General features: G+C 48.3%; 1 protein-coding gene across 5 annotated transcripts in view; it reads left to right on the top strand.

Annotated features, from left to right (window-relative positions):
• The window catches only part of RUNX1 (RUNX family transcription factor 1), a 245,222-nt gene that overhangs the window by 144,092 nt on the left and 83,780 nt on the right, over positions 1 to 17,350 (top strand). For 4 of the 5 annotated variants that reach the window (XM_059164674.1, XM_059164670.1, XM_059164672.1 and 1 more), the window contains exons 3-4: positions 7,732 to 7,770; positions 13,853 to 14,106. In XM_059164674.1, the coding sequence (XP_059020657.1) occupies positions 7,732 to 7,770; positions 13,853 to 14,106 (293 nt within the window). The remainder of the gene's footprint in view (positions 1 to 7,731; positions 7,771 to 13,852; positions 14,107 to 17,350) is intronic. The other variant, XM_059164673.1, reaches the window with a different exon arrangement.

Genomic DNA, 17,350 nt, shown 5'->3' with positions numbered 1-17,350 from the left:
GGACAGCCCAGAAAGAACGTATGCATCAGGAAAGATGCATTACTTAATGGCCTTCCCTGATAGCAGGGGTAAAAACAGGGTTCACATGAACTCTGGCCCAATAGTAGCAAAATTGCTATGCAGAGGGAATTTTTGTCTTGAGGGGTCACTCTAGAATTGCGCCATCCAAAACAGTAGCCACTGGCCACAGCCGACTCTCGAGGGCTTGAAACGTGGCCAGACTGAATTGAGAAGTGCTATCATTATAGAATGCACGTAGGACTTGGAAGGCTTAGCAAGAAAGAAAGGAGAGAAGGAGCGAAGGAAGGAAGAAAGGGAGGAAGGAAGGAAGTGTCATTGATTTTTATATTGATTCCCTGTTGAAATAAAAATGTTTGAGATATACTGAGTGAAATAAAACATAGTATTAAAATTAGTTTCACCCATTGCTCTTTACTTTTTTAATGTGGCTCCTAGAAAATTTTAAATTTTAAATTTATAGATGCCCCACATCATATTTCTATTGGGTAGTGCTGTTCCGGAATGAGAAAGACCACCCACATAGTTGGAATGAAACTTGTCAGGATCCAGTAAAGAAATTGACTAGTGATAGGATAACGATAGGAACCCTCTTGCAACCTGGTTTTGATGGCTGGTCACAGCTGGGCGCTCCAGAGGCGAACTGCATGGGTTGAAATTGGGCCAATCACTAAATCTCTGTTTCTTCATGGTAAAGTGAAGGGAAGAAGGATGGACCACTTGTTTCCAGAGGGTTGAAGGGAAGTGTACCTGTAAAGCTTTCGGTGTCAGGTCTGTTAGAGGATGCACTGATAAAAGGAGATTCTATTATCACAGTTGTCTTAGTTGTGACATATCTTAGTTGTGTCTTAGTTGGCTCAGGCTGCTCTCACAAAATCCCCTCAATGGGGTGGCATCAGCAATGGAAATTTATTTCTCACCGTTCTGGGGCTGGATGTCCAAGGTTAGGGTGCCCCGCAGGGCCACACTGTGGTGAGAGCCGTCTTCCTGGCCTGCAGATGGCTGACTTCTCACTGTGTGCCCCCAGGAAGGGGAGAGAGAGGAGAGAGAAAGCTCTCAGACCTCTTCTGGTAAGAGCACTAATCCCATCATGAGAACCCCGCCTTTGTGACTTCATCTAAACCTAATTACCACCCAAAGTCCACACCTAATACCATCACATTGCAGGTTAGGGTTTCACCATATGAATAGGGGTGGAGGAGGGGGACATAAACATTCAGTCCATAACAATAGTTTGAAAAGCCAGATCAGAAATAGCTCTGATGTCAGTTTGCATTTGGCAATGTTGTTTAAGGAAACTTTTGGGACCGTGCAGGTTCTTGGGTGCTCCTGTGTGCTGGACACAATGCTTGCTGGATACGGAGCAGGTGCTCTTGCCTTTTCTGAAAACGGGTTGAGAACTTGCTGGAGAGGTGGGATCTCAGGTCCCACCTAAACTTGTTGAATCATAATCTGCATTTAACCAGATCTCCAGAGGTTTCCAAAACACATTCGGTTTATGCCGATACTACTAGAGATTCAAGAAGGAGGAAGCAACCTCATCAGCAAGATGTTCAAAATCTAGTGGTTATGTGTTGGCATGGGGGTGAGGGTGAAGCAGAAGACAGTAAGACAATTATACATTTGACATTAAGGGAGCCCAATCAAAGATATCTTTGCTCCCCAGTGATCCAGAACCAACTATGGGACAGACAAAGGAGTCAGGAAGTCAGGGATTAAGATACCAGCTTTATCACCAAGGATTTTGGGAGCCCATAGCTCAGAACGTGGCTTCTTGCCACAGAACCACAGAAATAGAGACTTCGTCATTAGCACACAGGCAGTGCTTCCCCCAAAACAAAAAGGGGAGGGGAAAAGCATGCTCAGAGTACTAATTTTCTATTGCTGCCACACTACCAAATTACCACAAATTTAGCAGTTTACACCACACCCACTTATTAGCTCATAGCTCTGTGGGTCAGAAGTCCAGCTGGGCCCCAGGGAGTTCCCAGCTCAGACACAAGGCCACAAACCAAGGTGTTGGCCAGGCTGAGCTCTTATCTGGAGGCTTTGCGGGGGGGAAAATGCACTTCCAGGCTTCACAGATTATTGGCAGAATGCAGTTCCTTAGGACTACAAGAGTAGGTCCTGTTTCCATGCTGGTTGTAGCCAGGGGTCACACATGGTGATTGCTCTCCATGCTTGCACGTGGCCCCGTCCCTCATCCAGTCAAAAATGCATGCACATCAGATCTTTCTCTACCGCATTTCTGCCCCAGTCTGAGGAAACTCCACTTTTAAAGGTCTCATGTGATGAGATGAGGCCCCCAGATACTTGTCCTTTGGGTTGACTCCAAGTCAACTATCAGTGACATCAATCCCATCAGAAAAATTCCTTCTGCCGTGTAACATAGCCAGGGCATGACACACCATCCTATTGACAGTCTTACAGATTAAGGTGGGAAATCTTGGGGATCTTAAATTTTAGGATTCTGCCTACTATGCCTGGCTTCCATTCCCAAAGCTACTAACCAAGCACTTTAGTCTTTTATGGTGGAGGATAAATGGGATTGTGGTAAGAGGCCAAGAAGTTTACACCATAGAATCTCACTCCACACAGAAACCAGGAATGTCATTCCACATAGAAACCTGAAATCAGGGGCGCCTGGGTGGCTCAGTGTGTTATACGCCTCTGCCTTCGGCTCAGGTCATGATGTCAGGGTCCTGGGATCCAGCCCCGCACTGGGCTCTCTGCTCAGCGGTGAGCCTGCTTCCTCCTCTCTCCCTCTCTGCCTGCCTTTCTGCCTACTTGGGATCTCTGTGTCAAATAAACAAATAAAATCTTTTTTTTTTAAAAAAAAAAAAAAAAAGAAAAGAAACCTGAAATCAATGCTTCCCTCTTACCCAACCCACTCCTCAATGTATTCAAATAGCTAAAACACAAAGTAAAATACAGTTCAGTGGTCATTCAGAGGACATGGAGAACATGAAGAAGCATATATTTGGTTCTTGAGAGAAAATTTCGTCTGAGGCGCAGACATCACCTTCAAGATGGTGATGGAAGGTAGCCCTTAATCCTGTAGGACTGTACAGAAGAGCTGGCTCTGAAGTTGGGGTGCATTCTGTGACAGAGTTTGCAGAGCAGAGGTGTGGCAGATCAATCTGGATGTACTATATGAAATTAATAGAGGCTCCCTTGTGGGAGACCTTTGCAGACCTTTGCAGGGAAACCTGGTGAAAGGCCATAAGAACCTGAACCAGATGGATTGACAGAAAAGGGAGATAAATTATAGCAAAGTAACCAAAAAGAGGACTCAGCAGCAGATTGGATGAGCTCAAAGATAAATCCATGGATCCAACTTGGAAGCCAGGAGGAGGAGGATGCTATGAGCAAAGCCAGAAGAGCTAGTTGGGGTGGGACCTGAGGAGTCTGACCTTCGGTAAAATGCACACAGCAAATGTTAACTTTCTCACGCGCCTTCCATCTTCAACACACACACACACACACACACACACACACACACACACACACACACATCTCAACTTTGGGCTTTCCCTCTCTTGGCCATTCTACCTTTCTCCTCCCTCCTCCACAAAGCCCCTACCTCCCCCTCCCTACATCCATTCGCTGCCCCTCGTCCTCTGCTCCACTGAAGTCTTCTAGCAAAGGTCACCATGCCTCCCCTAGAGACAAATCCAATGTAATTGTTTCAGTCGTCATCTCCATGGCCCCTCCTTGGCCTTGGCCTTTGAGACATGCCTTTCCTCTCAAAATTCCCAGGTTCTTTTGTTTTAAAGACTCTTTTCTTTCGGGGTGGGGGAGGGGTGGGCGGGAAGGTTCAGTGGGTTAAATCTCTGCTTTCTGCTCAGGTCATGATCCCAGAGCGCTGGGATCCAGCAGGGCATCAGGCTCCCCTCTGCTCAGCAGGGGGCCTGCTTCCCCCTCCCACTCTGCCCGCTTCTCTGCCTACTTGTGATCTCTCTCTCTTTCTCTGTCAAATAAATAAATAAAGACTCTATTCTCTCCTCTTTCTCCTCCTAGCTTAGTCTCCTTGGTGGTTCTTTTTCTAATCAACTCCTTAGATGTTGATGGTCTTGGACTCTGTCCATGCTCTCTTCTCCCCAGACACAGTCTCTATATGTACAATGTGAAGCCACTGTAGATCTGTGAGGACCTCTGTCCTCAATTCCTGGCTATTTTCCCCACCAGCACCCACAGCTCCATTCTGTTCATCCAAAGCCGATTCTCGTGTCTACCCCCACACCCCACCTCTTCTGGTCTTCTCTACTGCTGGTCACGGCACCTGGGCCCGAGGAGGGGAACACTCTATTCTCCCACGACCGCCCCCTCTTCCATCTCCATTGTTCCCACCCGAACAGATGTTGACAGTTCCTTGTGGGACAGCCACAGTAGCTCCCTCCCCTTCATCTCTGACCCCTCCCACTCACCCCTCCACCTCGGACAGATTTACTTCCCTCTAACATGTATTAGTCCTGTTGTTCTCCAGATTTCAAGGCTTTCATAGAAGCCGTTGCCCTCACACTGAAGTGCAAATTTCTTCAGCTTCCTGTGACCTGTGTCTTGGTGAGCACACCGATCCCAGGCTCACACTCCGACTAACTATACTAACACTATCATGTGGTTCTATTTCACAAATTCACATCTTTTCCTGCTGACCCTTCCACCAGGAGCACCTTCTCCCCTACCCCCCCCCCCACCTCCGCAAACCCTTCCTCCAGCCTACCTAGCCTCCAGGAGTCACATTAAGTATCACCTCTACTGTGAAGGGAGGCCTTCCCAAGCACACCAGGTGGTATGATCTTTTCTTTTTCCTGTACACCTCCCACCATCTTCCTGGAGCCCTAACAGTCCACGGACACTCGGTAACACAATCACACTCCATTCTTCTCCTCTGTCCTTTGTTACCGACTAGCCTAGTGCTCTGCCTGGCACATAGAAAGCTTTAGAGAACTGCTGCAGGAAGGCGATCAGGTGCTTCATATCTAGGAAAGTCCCAAAGATGTCATTTTGAAGGAGTAGAGGCAGGAAAGGACTAGGAAATTATTTAATATTTATTAAGAATTTAAAAGCTAGGGATGCCTGGGGGGCTCAGTGGGTTAAGCCTTTGCCTTCGGCTCAGGTCATGATCCCAGCGTCCTGGGATCGAGCCCCGCATTGGGTTCTCTGCTAAGCTGGGAGCCTGCTTCCCCCTCTCTCTCTGCCTGCCTCTCTGCCTACTTGTGATCTCTGTCAAATAAATTTAAAAAAAAAATCTTTTAAAAAAAGAATTTAAAAGCTAAACGGACCTTGACTTGCTCCTCAAACTCTGTGGATGGCCAGAAATAACTTCAGACTGTGACTCTTAGACATTTGAGATTTGCAGTGTAAAGAAATTCAGGGATAGTGTCTAATGGAGATGATGAAACAGGGGAGGATCAAACTGACACACGAGATTAGAGCTTAATTTGTCAGAGCTCTACCGAGGATACCCATAAAAATACATAGCTGTGGTCAGAAAGAAACACAGCTCATCATGCATTCAGACCCGTGCCTGGACATCCGTGTGCGTGCACAGGCACACATGAGCAGATTACAGTGACGTTGTCAAGTCTCCTAAACCCTCTGAGTGCGAGGTTCCTCACCGGTAAAACGGAGATGGTGATGGTGTTGTGGTAAGGAATCATGGTGTTGTTGCAGCGAGTTCTATAAAAGCATTTTGGCCATTACCTGGCACTTAGTAGCATTCAGTGAGAGGAAGGGAGAAAGAAAGAAAGGCATGAATCCATGGGAGAGAGCTGGAGGAGGGCAGGGGAGCCAAATTGAGGTCTTGCAGCCATAAACACCCAAGACATCTCCTCTCCTACAGTTCAGGTTGTAGCATCTTTAACAACTCTTTGGGCAAATGACCGCCAACCTCCACAGGTGCCACCTCACCTGCAGACCTCCCCTGCCCCTCCCCAGCTTCATGGTGTGCCCTCATGTGGCCTCAAGCCTACAGACACGGGACAAAGTAGGGCCACTTCCAACAGACAACACACACCCCTTTTAAACTTCGCTCACTTTTGCCCTTGTTTTTAGGTTAAAAAAAATGTGGGTTTTTCTCGCAGAACCAGTGACATATTAGGTGTGTAAACAAAACATTTGCTTTTCTACTTTGCTCCTTCTGTGTCTCACCCTCTGACATGGAAAGGCTTCTTAGGGTCCCATGAAAGACTTTCCAGGGTGGTTTCTAGAGATTTTCTACTGGGTCTCTTTAATATGAATTTGGCTGCCTGGTTGGTATTACTGTTGTGGACTCTTCCCCATGCTCATTAAAAGTGAACTTACTAACTTCAGGGTACATTTGATATTTCTTACCTTATCATTCATAATTAGTGCAAATGATTTTCCTCTGCTCTATTTTTTAAAATCTGTATGGAGTTATTTTATGTATATGCAAACCACAATCTTGGTGTTTTGTTTTGTTTTGTTTTAAGGATGCTCCTTGGAGACAGTACCTATTTAATTGCTTGAATCTTTCATCATAGGGCAGTCTTGCAGAACCCCTTATTATTTTAGTTGCTCTTTTTGCTTTGGCAAAAAAATATAAGACTGAGGAGCTGTAAATCTTGTTCTCCTGCCTATTTAAACAGCGTCTGGAAATCTGAAATAATTACCTCCTTTCTTTGTTTGAAAAAAAAATTTAAGATATATTAATATTGTGGAGTAAAGTTGAAAGCTTTAGGTCTACAATTTTTGAAATGCTCAAATCCTAAGGCTTTGAAAATGGTGTATCTTCCATGTGAATCATTCAGTGCTGAGCTCTGTCATATAGGAGGCTAACCCAGTAATTTCAAGATCAGAACAATGCATGTAGATATGGAAAGGAAAGAGAAGTAGCTTCAGATGACGTTGCTTAATGGGTTTACCTATAACTGTATATGCAGCAGCATATAGTAAGGGATTCATATATGACCATTAGCATATGATGGTTATTTTCAGTAATAACTGATATCATTATTTCAAGAATGTTATTGTTATTTCAAGAATGAGAGGTTTCAGTATAAATAATCTGCCTCCTTAGCATAGGGAAGGAGAGTAAGCAAGCAAGGAGGAAATATTTCTAAACTGTCTTATTGGAAGTAAGTTATGATAATGTTTACCTATCGGGTTTTTTTCTTTCAAAAGATGCATTCAAAATTATTTATCCTCATGACTTTAAAAAACCTGTTACTTCTTGCAGTTCAGTTGTGCTATAATACCAATTTTCAAGGGTTTTGGCATTAAGTTAGGGTTTGGTTTTAATTTCACCTTGAATTCTGATTCACTTTTACATTCTCCAAATGGATTTCTGATATTCATATCACATTAGCATCAAATACAAAGCTTTAAAAAGGTGATTGTATGAAAGATAAAGATTCAGCATTAGGCAGCAGTGGAAAATATTTGTTAAAGTCCCCTATAACCATGTGCAAATGTAACAGTTCATTTGTTACTTGCTGGTTACTGTTTTAAGCTATTCCTGTGCCAAAGTTGACAATATACTATAAAAATCTCCAGTGCTAAAAAGTGCGAGGGGCAATCGGCCAACAACAAAAAATTAAAATTAAAATTAAAAATAAATGACAGAAATTTAGTTTTCATACTTGCATGTATTACTATTAGAATAAAATTCATCAACTATCAATAAATTTGGTGTTTGCCGTCAGTATATTTACACAATTATTTTTATTTTCCTACTTTCTGTTCTTTCAGAATGTGTACACGGAATGAATCCATCTAGAGATGTTCACGGTATGTTGGATTCCAAATTATATTTTAAATAAAATATGCACATTCATACGTGCATATGGATGATTTTTATCTTTGTAAATCTATAAGTAACTTATGACATAAATTAGCCAAATAATTGAGGCTCTTTTTTTTTTTTTTTTTTTTTTGCTGATTCAAAAATACTTAAAAGCTGTTCTTCGTATTGTAAATATCAAACCATATAAAACATTCCAATGAAACTTTAAATGATACCCTCAGTACTGCAGAGTAGTTTACCACAGGTGTATTCTGCTGTTATTAAATGACTCTACATGACTCTCTGGAAAAAAAAAATGGAGCTTGGCTTCTATCTGTTATTACCTAGTTTATTACCTTTGTTACTGCAGTGGCAATGCAAAACTTTTATGAGGGTAAAATGTTTATTAAGCATACTAAATTTGAAAGAAAATTAATTTTAAAAATTTCTCAGTTTGCTACTTGGGAGCTGCAGGATTATGGTGAACAGTTCACACTTGAAGCACCACATCCTATGAAAACATTCATATGGAGGAAGGATATGGTGACAGAACGAAAAAATCTTCTCCCCCAAGTAATTAGATTCCAAAAGTAAAATAATCTCAAAGCCACATCAGAGGGGGGGGGGGGGAGAAGGGTGTTTAAATTCTAATGTTGAAAACTGGACCCTGTGTACAGCAGGTTATTTGCACAGAGTTAACACCTTACTCTCTTCACAAAAATATTCTCCATCCTTGTGACATTGTATCAACCGCACCAGTTTGGTCCAGAAACACTAGCCAAATACATTCTCTGGTTTTTATTTCATTGAAATGGTCCACTGAGATAGAAATAATTTTCTTCTAGAAATATGGCATTTTTAGAAATGTAATCTTAGAAATATGTTACTCACAGAGGAGAATTTTGATTTAAGAGAATGGTTGAGATTCTAATCTTATTTTTAGGCATATTTTATTTTTGAGAGGGTTTTAAAACGGCAAAAGTGTAAAATATTTAGGTATTTTCTGAGACCACTTTGTTTTATATTTACCTTAAGTTGAAGAAAAACGTCAAGGAACTGTTATTTTTCCCAATGAAATTGATATTTTTCTTCCAACTAACCAAATAGTACTTTAAAATTTCCCTGTGAAAACTTACATTTCATTCCTGTTATGAGCACTATTGGAGTTTCCCCCACGCAGCAAATTTGGAAAAATCCATCTTATAGCATCCGCCCAACACATCGCTTCGTTGTTGCTTTTTTTTTTTTTTTTTTTTTTTTTTTTTTTTTTTTTGTATTATGACAAGAGTAAATTTTAGTATTATTCCAGGAGTGAATGTGGTAATGTTTCCTTTCCTTTCTTGGAGAGGCAAAGGAAGGGAAATTCTATATTGCCGCTAAAATGGACTCTTCTGGTGAGAAGGAACTTTTCATTTCGTATGCGATGATGAACTTTGTAAGGTCTGTAAAAAGTCTTTCAGACTAAGAGACTCCAGATACGCCTTAGCTGAGCCTCACGATGCCCGCTTTCCATTCATTTCAGTCCCTCCACAAGGAAGATTGCTGCATTTTGTTTGTTTCTTGTTTTTAAGTGTGCACCGCACGGCGCAGTTAGAGCCAGCGCAGGTCCCAGGAACCTTAAATGCGCGGCGGCCGGATTTAGAATAAATCAGCAAAAGATTTTCCTGCTATCATCCTTGTCGACGTTCAAACTCGACATTTATTGGTTGATACTCGGCTGAGCAGCGCCCACAGTGCTGCCCTTGAAGGGCTAAACTTGATGCATCTATCCCCGTACCTCTTTTAGGGGCAGGAACTTGACCCCGCCAGGGAGACCGCCGCAGAGAGTCCGACCCGCAGCCCCTCGCAGGGTTTAGGGTTTCAAACCGCCCAAGCCCCAGAGGACCCTTTTTCTCTGACCTTTCCGCAGGGCGAATTACCCCAGTCCGATATATCCCCCAAATCAGAGCCCGTTTTCGCTTCTGCCAAATTTTTGTGCACCCTCTAGGTCTGCGGAGGTCCCGGGGGATGCACTGTGGAGGCGGTCCCCAGGAGCGCTCGGTGCGCTCTTATAGCGATGTATATGAGCCGCGGTAAAGGGGTTTAAGTTGCCCCAACTCGTCCCTAGGGCCGGCAGCGTCCGAGCCCGGTCGGGGGCCGGCAGACAAGGAGACTTGGCCACTGCGCAATAGTTGGAATCGCTGCGCCAAGGTGGAGAAGGGACTTTTGTGGGTCTTTACTCCTGAAATTCGGCTTCTTCAAAATCATTTTTAAGGAAAAAATAAAAAGCAGTTTTCGGAGACCCCAGACCCATGAAAACAAACAAAATGCAGCAAGTTGCTGGTTGTTCTCAGGAGTGTCCCGGGTGTCCGGGAGAGGAGGGAGGGGACGGCCCACCTGGGGAGAAGCTCGGGAGGGCAGGAGGGAGCCGAGGCCTCGGGCTGGGGGACGGTGCCGCGGACGCCAGGAGCACCGACGGTGGCGAGCTGGCCGACCGCGCAGTGCGTGCATAGGGGTTTCGGGAAAAGACTCTGATGCGGGCGGGTCAGGACAGCGCAGAACCCGGTGGAAGGGTTCCTGCGCCACCAGCTCCGCCGCCCGGGATAGTAGGGGCGGGAAGCAGCCGATTCCAGTCGTTTCTCCCCAAACTGGTGTTGCTGCTAGAGCGACCCACAGGCCAGGGGGAGGGCGGCAGAGTCCCGCGCCATCGGGGGCGTTCCCGGGCGCCCGGAGCGGCATCGAGGACGGCTGCTGCCCCCTGGCGTCCGCCCCGAGCCCGCGGCCCGCAGGGCCTCCTACGGGACCGGCGCCAGCCTCCCGGCGGCTCCGCGCAGCCCTTGCGGCCTCTCTAGTCCTGGGGCAAGGGAAGCAGCCTGGGCGCCCGGGAAGGGCGTACCCGGCAGGCCCGCCCTGACCGACGCATCCGTTAGGCCCCAGCCGCAGAGCCCAAGAAGAATTCGGCGCGACGGCGGCCCCAGCACCCTAGCCGCGCGTTCGCAGTGGGGAAGGAGGCGGCGGGCGGGAGGGGCCCCCGCGGGGGGGGGGCGGGCGGCGCGGGAGGGGATCCCCCACACCCTCGGGAGTTGAAGTGGATGTCTCCGTGTTGAGGGTGGGTGAGAGCCCGCCCTCCCTCGGGTGATGAGGACCCCACGGCGGTGGTGGGGGCGGAGTGGGTCCCCGGGGAGCTAGGGAGCCCCTCGGCAGGCGGGGGTGGGGGGGTGAGGGGGGAACGGGCCTCGCGCGCCGGGGTGGGGCCCTTCTAAGCTCCGCGAAAATGCCCCCGGCGCCACGGGGACCGACGCTGGGGAAGTTCCCGCCCGCGCGCAAAGCCAGGGTGGGTTCAGCACCCCCGGCCGCTCGGGCGCGCGGGGGCGGGGAGAGGAGCCAGAGCCGTTTCCGGGGAGCCGGAGGTGGGTGCAGGGCTCGGGCGACCTGGGCCCAGCGGTGGGCTTTCAGTGCCGCCTGCGGGGGAGCCGACGCTCCCAGAACAGGGAAACAGCCCAGCGGATGCTTTCAACTTTCCCGGAGCTTGTTCTTCGGGGTCTTTTCTGATCCCGACACTCCTTTGCTCGCCGCGAAGCACACTCAGACTGAGTGGGGCGCGCTGCATAATTAAGCCGCAGCCCAGACGCGGTGAAAACACCAATTAAAGAAAACAAACCCAGAGAGAAAACTAAAAACACAAAACCATGTTGTGGAGACCGAGGACCGTCTGGCCTCACTAAATGAATCAGCGCCACTTCTCTACTGCTGCCCACCCGGCTCTGGTGCCGCGCGGAGCCGCTCTGCGGCCCGGCCCTCGGCCCTCCGGCCCCCTCGCGGCCGAATCCCACCCACGAAGAGGAAGCAGAGGCTCGGCCGTGGGTGGCCGCGCAGGGCCTGGGGCCGCCCCGGGGCTCCGGCGCCGGTCCCGGGAGCCTCTCGGCGGCCGCTGCATCTCCAGGGAGCGAGGGGCGCCTCCGTCCGGCTGGGCTCCGGCCCCGGGGCCGTTCCCGGCACGGCGCGCGGCCCAAGCCCTCCCTGGGCCAGCCAGCCTCCTCGCTTCCCACATCCTCCGTCTCCAGACCGCGGCCGCCTGTGGCGCCGCTGCGCACTGCAGCCCCGGGCGGGCGGCCGCGCGACTGTGCATGTGTGCAAAGACGCAGGGCCGCGGTTCGCCCCAGGGCGGGGCCTCGGGCGAATGTGTGAGCGTGTGCGTGTGCGTGCGTGGATGCGGGTGCGCGGGGAGAGCGGGGAGGCCGCGGTAGCCTCGGACTCTCCGCGGAGGCCGCGTACAGTAGCGCGCGGCGGCGGCGGCGGCGGCGGCGGCGGCGGCGGCGGCGGGGGCGCGCGGGCCAATTCCAGGAGCCCGCGGCGGTGAGCCGCGCCCTGGCTGATACCGGAAAGGCCTGTGATTGGACGGCGGCCGCCCCTATGCAAACGAGCTGAGGGAATGGAATTCCTCGGGCCGGGCTTACAGTAAAAGCACGTTCATTTCCAGGCACTCTCATTCATAGAGCCAGCGGGCGCAGGCGGGACGGGCGCCCCGCGGCCGGACCCAGCCAGGGCACCACGCTGCCCGGCCTTGCGCCGGCAGGCACCTCTTCCTGGGGCTCCTGGGGACGCCAGAAGACAGTCAACCCTCGCTGCTTCTTCTTGACCTGCGTTGGAGCTACGATTTTTTTTTCTTTCTCTTTCTTGAATGAATTGGTTTCTTGGCTGGCTGTTCAACTTCTTTCTTGCCTGTGAACTTTTCCCCGGTTGTTTCCTTTGACAACTGCAGGAGAAAGTGTGCCGTGCTTCGAGGCAAGCCGTGAAGTTGCGTGTGCGTGGCAGTGTGCGTGGGAGTGTGACTGCGTGTATAGTTCGAGCCGCCCCGTCTGTTTCGATCAGCGCTGCGGAGCCTCTCCAGGCCCGCTCCACCTGCTGCGGTTCCGCGGTGATCGTAGGTATAGGTGCGTCCCGGCATTTAACCGGCCGGCGCTGGGGCGACGTTGGAGGAAGATCATCTCACTACTGCCCAAGTCGGGCTGACTCACCGAGTCGATGTAGACAGCGGCTGGCTTCGGAAGAGTGCGTGTCTGCGTGCGTGTGACTCGGCGGCTGCTCAACTCCCACCAACCACAGGATCAGCCACAAACTTAACCAACATCCCCAAACCCGAGTTCTCAGATGTGGAGAGCTGTACTCTGAGTGTCATCGACTTGGACTTTTTTTTTTTTTTTCCTTTAAGATTAGCTTTTCTTTGAAAAACTGAATTTTCTGAACTGAGCGTTTTGCCAGAATTTATTAAGAGAACATGACAAGTATTTCTAGCCCAGCCCTTCTTCAACTACTGAAGATTATTTTCAAGGCTACTTAAAAAAAGAATCAGCAGCGTACATTAATGGATTTCTGTTGTGTTTAAATTCTCTACAGATTGAATTGTAAATATTTTATGAAGTAGAGCAAATGTATATATTTATATATACGTGCACATACATTAGTAGCATGACCTTTGGAAGTAGCAGCTCTTGCTTTTGAGGACCGAAGCCAGTTTTGCATGATGAAAGTGGCTCTGTGTACGGACGACACTCGTATATTTTGTGTTGTACTGGGACTTTAGACAAAACTCACCTGGAAAAAAAAAAAATAAAAACAAACTGACAGGCGATTTACTACTGGAACTTCCAAATTATGTATTTGCTGGTCCTTTTGCTCTCCGTATAAATATTTTAGTAAGTGTATGGGAATTTTTGCCTCCGGGAACTTTTTCTTTTTTTTTTTTTAACAGCCAGAGACTGAAGTTAAACTCTCAAAGCAAGATTCAGAAGACAGTTTCCCTCGGCATTTGACTTTGGATTCTAGTCGCCCAGTTTTTAAAGCTTTAAGCTGTCGGTTGCTAGGAGCCCTGCCGGGTATAAGGCTCACCCGCATCACAGAACTGCCCCCGCTCCTGGACTGTTAGTAACTTGGTCTCCCGCCTCCCCCCAGTACCCCCCCCCCCCCCCGCAGCAATAAAGGCCCCTGAACTTGTATGTTGGTCTCCCTGGAGCTGCTTGCCGAAGATCCGCGCCCCTGTCGCCGCGTGGTAGGAGCTGTTTGCAGGGTCCTAACTCAATCGGCTTGTTGTGATGCGTATCCCCGTAGATGCCAGCACGAGCCGCCGCTTCACGCCGCCTTCCACCGCGCTGAGCCCGGGCAAGATGAGCGAGGCGCTGCCGCTGGGCGCCCCGGACGCCGGCGCCGCCCTGGCCGGCAAGCTGAGGAGTGGCGACCGCAGCATGGTGGAGGTGCTGGCCGACCACCCCGGCGAGCTGGTGCGCACGGACAGCCCCAACTTCCTCTGCTCCGTGCTGCCCACGCACTGGCGCTGCAACAAGACCCTGCCCATCGCTTTTAAGGTACTCGGCCCGGAGCGGGTGGCGGGAGGACAGGACGGGCGAAGGCCGGCGGAGGCCGGGGGCGATCCGGGAGGGCAGTGGCCTGGCGGGCGGGGCCGGGTTCTAGAAGGGGGCCGGCGCTGCCCCCCGCGGCCCCTGGTCCGTCCTCCTGCTCTCGGGACACCGGGGATGCTGGGTTGCAGTGGCGATCCTCGGTGTGTGTGTGTGTGTGTGTGTGTGTGTGTGTACGGGGGAGGTGGGGTGGGACCCGCAGGGGCTGCCTCCAGGGACGACTGAAAACAATCTGGATGCCCCCAGAGGAGTCCAGTGAGGGCCGCCCCGGGGCTCCCTGACAGAGGTCCTTAGCTTTGCTATAAAGTAGAAAAAGTTTTAACCCAGCTCTGGCAAGCCTGTCTGCTCCCTTGCTTCTCCCCCGACCTCTGGCTTGACACCCAAGCCTTTCTGCCTCCCTCCGATGGAGGCATCAGGAAATAAAGCTACTTTTATACTTTCGGGTCAGTGAAAATAAACTGACAAGGAAAACTGTCAAGGCTTCCTACCCCCACGCCGTCTTTAACAGTCCCATCGAAATTAGCATGTCCAAAGTCCACGGAGGGCGTAGTTAGCTTTGCAAAAGTTTTCTGAAGAGTTTTTTTTTTTTGCAGCTTCTAGTTTGCTCCGCCAGAAGCCGCAAGTAGCGAATCCTGTTTCTTTTCCTGGAACCCTCCCGAAGCTTTATCTCTGGCTCACCTAGATTAAGCCTGGGGCCGGGAAAGGTGGCAAGGCTGTCTTCAGCGAGTCGGGGTCTAACCCGCCAGGGGCATTTCTGTCTGAGGAGGCCGGTGGCATGGATTCCGCAACTTAAGATGAACCGCTCAAGGGGTCTTCCTTCACTTGAGCCCCTAATCTTGCCGTCAAGCTGCCTTTAAAACCCTCGCCTTCAAGGGGAATATAGAAACAGCACTGGGCGTTTTAAAACCACCCACACTGAAAAAGTAAAATTGAATTTAAAAACAACAACCACCACCACCGCCTCCCCACCTCCTACACACACACCCAAGCCAAAAACAGTAGAAATTTGATTTTGGGGGTGGGGATTCTATTCTTCTGTCTTGAGGGGGCTTAAGAAGGGGCAACTTGTTAGTACAATCTGCAGTCATTCCCTGTTCTTTGAAAGGGCTGAGAAAGGCGGTGGTGGGGGGAACTGTAAAGATGAGCTACTCTTTCTTTTTAAGGTAATTGTGCCCTTTAAGGGGAGATGAATTTAACATAAGCTTTTTCTTCTTCTTTTTTTTTTTTTTTTAATGGTTCCAGGCCTCTACTGGATCTTGATCTAGTTACAATGGGCAGTGTTGGCTTTTTTATAAAGTACTGTGGGAGTTCTTTAATTTTAAGCTTTCTGCACCTTCCGAACTTACATTAGGATTCCTAGAACAAAAGAAAATATGTCATTGCCTATGTCTCTAGAAGTGCCTCAGTGTTCTGGAAGCAGAAGGTTTTGAGGGGAAGGGAATGGGGAATGGGTCGAGCAGCCCAACTGGGCTATTTCCCTGCTGTCCTTCATCTCTGTAGATTTGGGTGGTGAGCTTATTTCAATTTTAAATAATTCCAATTGCTTTACCTAAACAGGCTCCTCTAGCTGGAGGACAGGACTGAGTCCACTCAGTGACAGGGGACTAGGCCCTGGGGCCTCTTTCAGATAAGAGCAGAGGGAGGAGACAAGCTGATAATCGCCCATAGGGTCATTTAAACCTGGTGCCCCTGACACACCAACCGAGTGGGTTCTAAGATCTTTGGCTTCCTTTGCGGGTAAATCAGGATCCCTTCTAGATGTCCCCTCCTCTGCCAGGAACCAACGCCCAAACATATCAAAACACTAAGTGATTAATAATCTTCAGGAGGTGAAGTGATGGAGTTTCTCAAGCCTCCCCAAGACAAGCATTATATATTTTTTCTAAAACACTGTAAAAAAAAATCATATAACTTGTTTTTATGAGGCATCAGGGGATTCTTTCCATAGAAATCTTAGTAACCAAAGAGATTTCTTTTTTCCAAATGATAATTGACTTTAAAATAAAATAAAATAAATCGGATTTGTTGTACTGAGTAATAGTTTGTCATCTCCTAAATGACCAAGGCATAGTTCTCTTGAAAAAATGTCAAGTGGGTCTTGAGAACATATGGAGGAAAGGGAAGGACAGCGGAGAAATGAGGCCACTTGAGTAATATCTGTCAGCACTCCGTCCCCATCAAGAGAGGCCTCTTCCTGAAGGACGCCTGCTCCCTGCACAACTGAAGGGGCAGACAGCATTTTCAGTGAGGGAACGAACCCAACGGTTAGGCAGAGAAGCAAGCTAGCCTTCACAAGGTGACTGTGTCCAGGTTGATTGCTTCTGTATCCTTGGCCCCAGTCCGCACTTAGCCATCTACCTGCCTCCCGGACAGTTTCTGTACAAATTACGACTTCAAAATGTGGATTTCAAATAAGCCCCAGACAATCTTTTTAAGTAGTTCATCGGTAAACAGTGACTATATTCCCTGCAATAAGGAGGAGATTGTGTGAAGCAGTGATAAAGTCTGAGGATATTGATGAACAGAGCATTTAAGTGATTCTCTCCCAGTCTCTGAAATCTTATGTGTAAATCCCCTGTTTTAATCTTAGAAACTAAAGGGAGACTTCAGATTATGAATTTTTCCTTCAAATAGATTAAAATCTTCCTATTTGCTTATCCTGGACCCCAAAACATACCCCGCCCTCATTTTTCCCATGGAACACCTTTATTTATTTATTTATTTGTTTGTTTGTTTGTTTGTTTATTTTAGTATAGAAAAGAGAGTTATTTTACTGCTGGGAAAATCTTCAATTTGCTGCGAGTTACCCACTATTTCCAGAAGCAGCCTCAAGAGCTATGTAGATGACTTAGGATATATATGTATTTTTAAATACTGCAGTTTTACAGTTTGTTTAGGCCCCGGTACACCAGGGTCCAAAGGCATAAACATGCCGTCAGCAAGTTCAGAGGTTTTGGATGCTAATAGTCATATTCTTTCCGTAAGAAAGCAGTAAGTAGTGTTTCTGTCGGCAAGATTGCAGTCCCTAGGTATGCATTAAATGTCATCTTGGCTGAATTCTGGGTTCCACTCCACAGCTTTCTTTGAAACTCTGGAAAATTAAGGGATTTGAAATAAATGAATTGTAACTGTAATTTCAACCTAATTAGAGTTGTTCGAAATGCCAGTTTGAACTGTGAACAGCCTAGCCAAC

Source organism: Mustela lutreola, chromosome 2 (assembly GCF_030435805.1).
Source record: "Mustela lutreola isolate mMusLut2 chromosome 2, mMusLut2.pri, whole genome shotgun sequence".
Lineage (NCBI taxonomy): Eukaryota > Metazoa > Chordata > Mammalia > Carnivora > Mustelidae > Mustela > Mustela lutreola.
Note: the sequence above shows the minus strand (reverse complement) of the source record. Positions and strands in the feature narration are given on the sequence as shown.